The 1,271-nt window shown below is 62.6% G+C and overlaps 1 protein-coding gene across 1 annotated transcript in view; it reads left to right on the top strand.

Annotated features, from left to right (window-relative positions):
• The first annotated feature begins 1,144 nt into the window (after positions 1-1,144).
• Positions 1,145-1,271, top strand: part of MTHFSD (methenyltetrahydrofolate synthetase domain containing) — a 22,919-nt gene continuing 22,792 nt past the window's right edge. The window contains exon 1 of the mRNA XM_077754094.1: positions 1,145-1,192. Within this exon, the coding sequence (XP_077610220.1) occupies positions 1,177-1,192 (16 nt within the window). The 5' untranslated portion in view covers positions 1,145-1,176. The remainder of the gene's footprint in view (positions 1,193-1,271) is intronic.

Here is a 1,271-nt window from a genome sequence, read left to right as displayed (position 1 = left end):
GACTCTGGGCAAGGCTCCTTAACATCTCGAGTCTCTGTTCCCTCCCCTGCGGAATGTCACCGTCGCTGCCCACAGGTGTGGTGAGGACCGTATTCAGGTGTGTCTTCTAAGGCCCTTAGCCTGGAGCCTGGCACGTTCGTCGCAGCGTTTGCTACTGTCATCAATTCTGTTCTATCTGATGAAGGCAAAGGGCATAGGATCCGTTGTGTCGAGCTTGAGGAAGCCCCCAGAACGCCCAGACCCCATTCCCCTGCTGGAAGCGGAGGCTGAAATGCCTTGTCTATTTGGCCTGCGTTGCCAGGATCTGATGAAATACTGGGTATAGAAAAGTGGCTGCCACTTCTTGCCAGCTTGTGATGCAGGAGGCTCACTGTTAAGGTTGTGCAATTACTCAGGAGGTGGTTACTGACGACCTGGCTTGTTACGGCCTCGTTTCGGGAAGGGTCACCTTCCTAGACCCTCCTTATCTCTCCCTGTGGAGTGGGGCCCAGAGAGGGCTCGGACCTGGCCGTCTGTGCAGCCACTTCCTGGCCCTTAGACTGACACACCCTACGTGGCGAGCAAAGGCAGGCGGCCACGTTCTTTCAGTCTCTAGGAGATCCAGAGGCCACGGTAAAATCAAGGGGTGTTTATCAAGGTGTGGCCCTGGGGGGCACATAGGTTTCACCCAGCGGCCGGGCTGGGCCTGATCCCACGCGCAGCGAATCCCACTCCAGCAACCTGATATCTTAAGATGTCCTCTGTATGTCCTCGGAGAAGGGGAATCATATCCTGGAGGGGCCATCAAGGCCGGCTTCTCGGAGGAGGCGGCCTCTGGGGGAACAGAAAAGAAGGTGCGGTGTGTTGGAACTGGCAGTGGGCTCTGAGGGGCCGGGGGCTTCTTCACCTCGGTAGCCCCAGCGCCCTGCAAACGCCGGCGGGAACACGCGCTCCACGCGGACTTGCTCCAAGAACAAATGACAGCCCAGGCACCAAGCCAGGCACTCTGCGCATGTCCCTCCACCCCGCCCGCGGAGACGCACGCGCATGCGCACCCCATGCCCTTCGCAACGGACCTCCGCGGCGACGCCACCGCCCCCTTGCGGTCCGTGCGCAGGCGCGGGAGAGTGCGCGAGCGGGTGACGTCACTCCGCGCCGACTCCGCCCGTGGAGGCGTCGCTCGCCGGCCGCGTCGTCATGGAGCCGAGGACCGGTGAGGGGACAGCTGGAGACGCGGGCGCGGAGCCACCAGAGGGGCAGGCGTGGGGGGGCGGGGGGGCGGGGGCGGGCTG

The sequence above is a fragment of the Crocuta crocuta genome, unplaced genomic scaffold (genome assembly GCF_008692635.1).
Source record: "Crocuta crocuta isolate KB4526 unplaced genomic scaffold, BGI_CrCroc_1.0 scaffold61, whole genome shotgun sequence".
Classification (NCBI taxonomy): Eukaryota; Metazoa; Chordata; class Mammalia; order Carnivora; family Hyaenidae; genus Crocuta; species Crocuta crocuta.
This window is presented reverse-complemented; position numbering and strand designations above follow the sequence as displayed.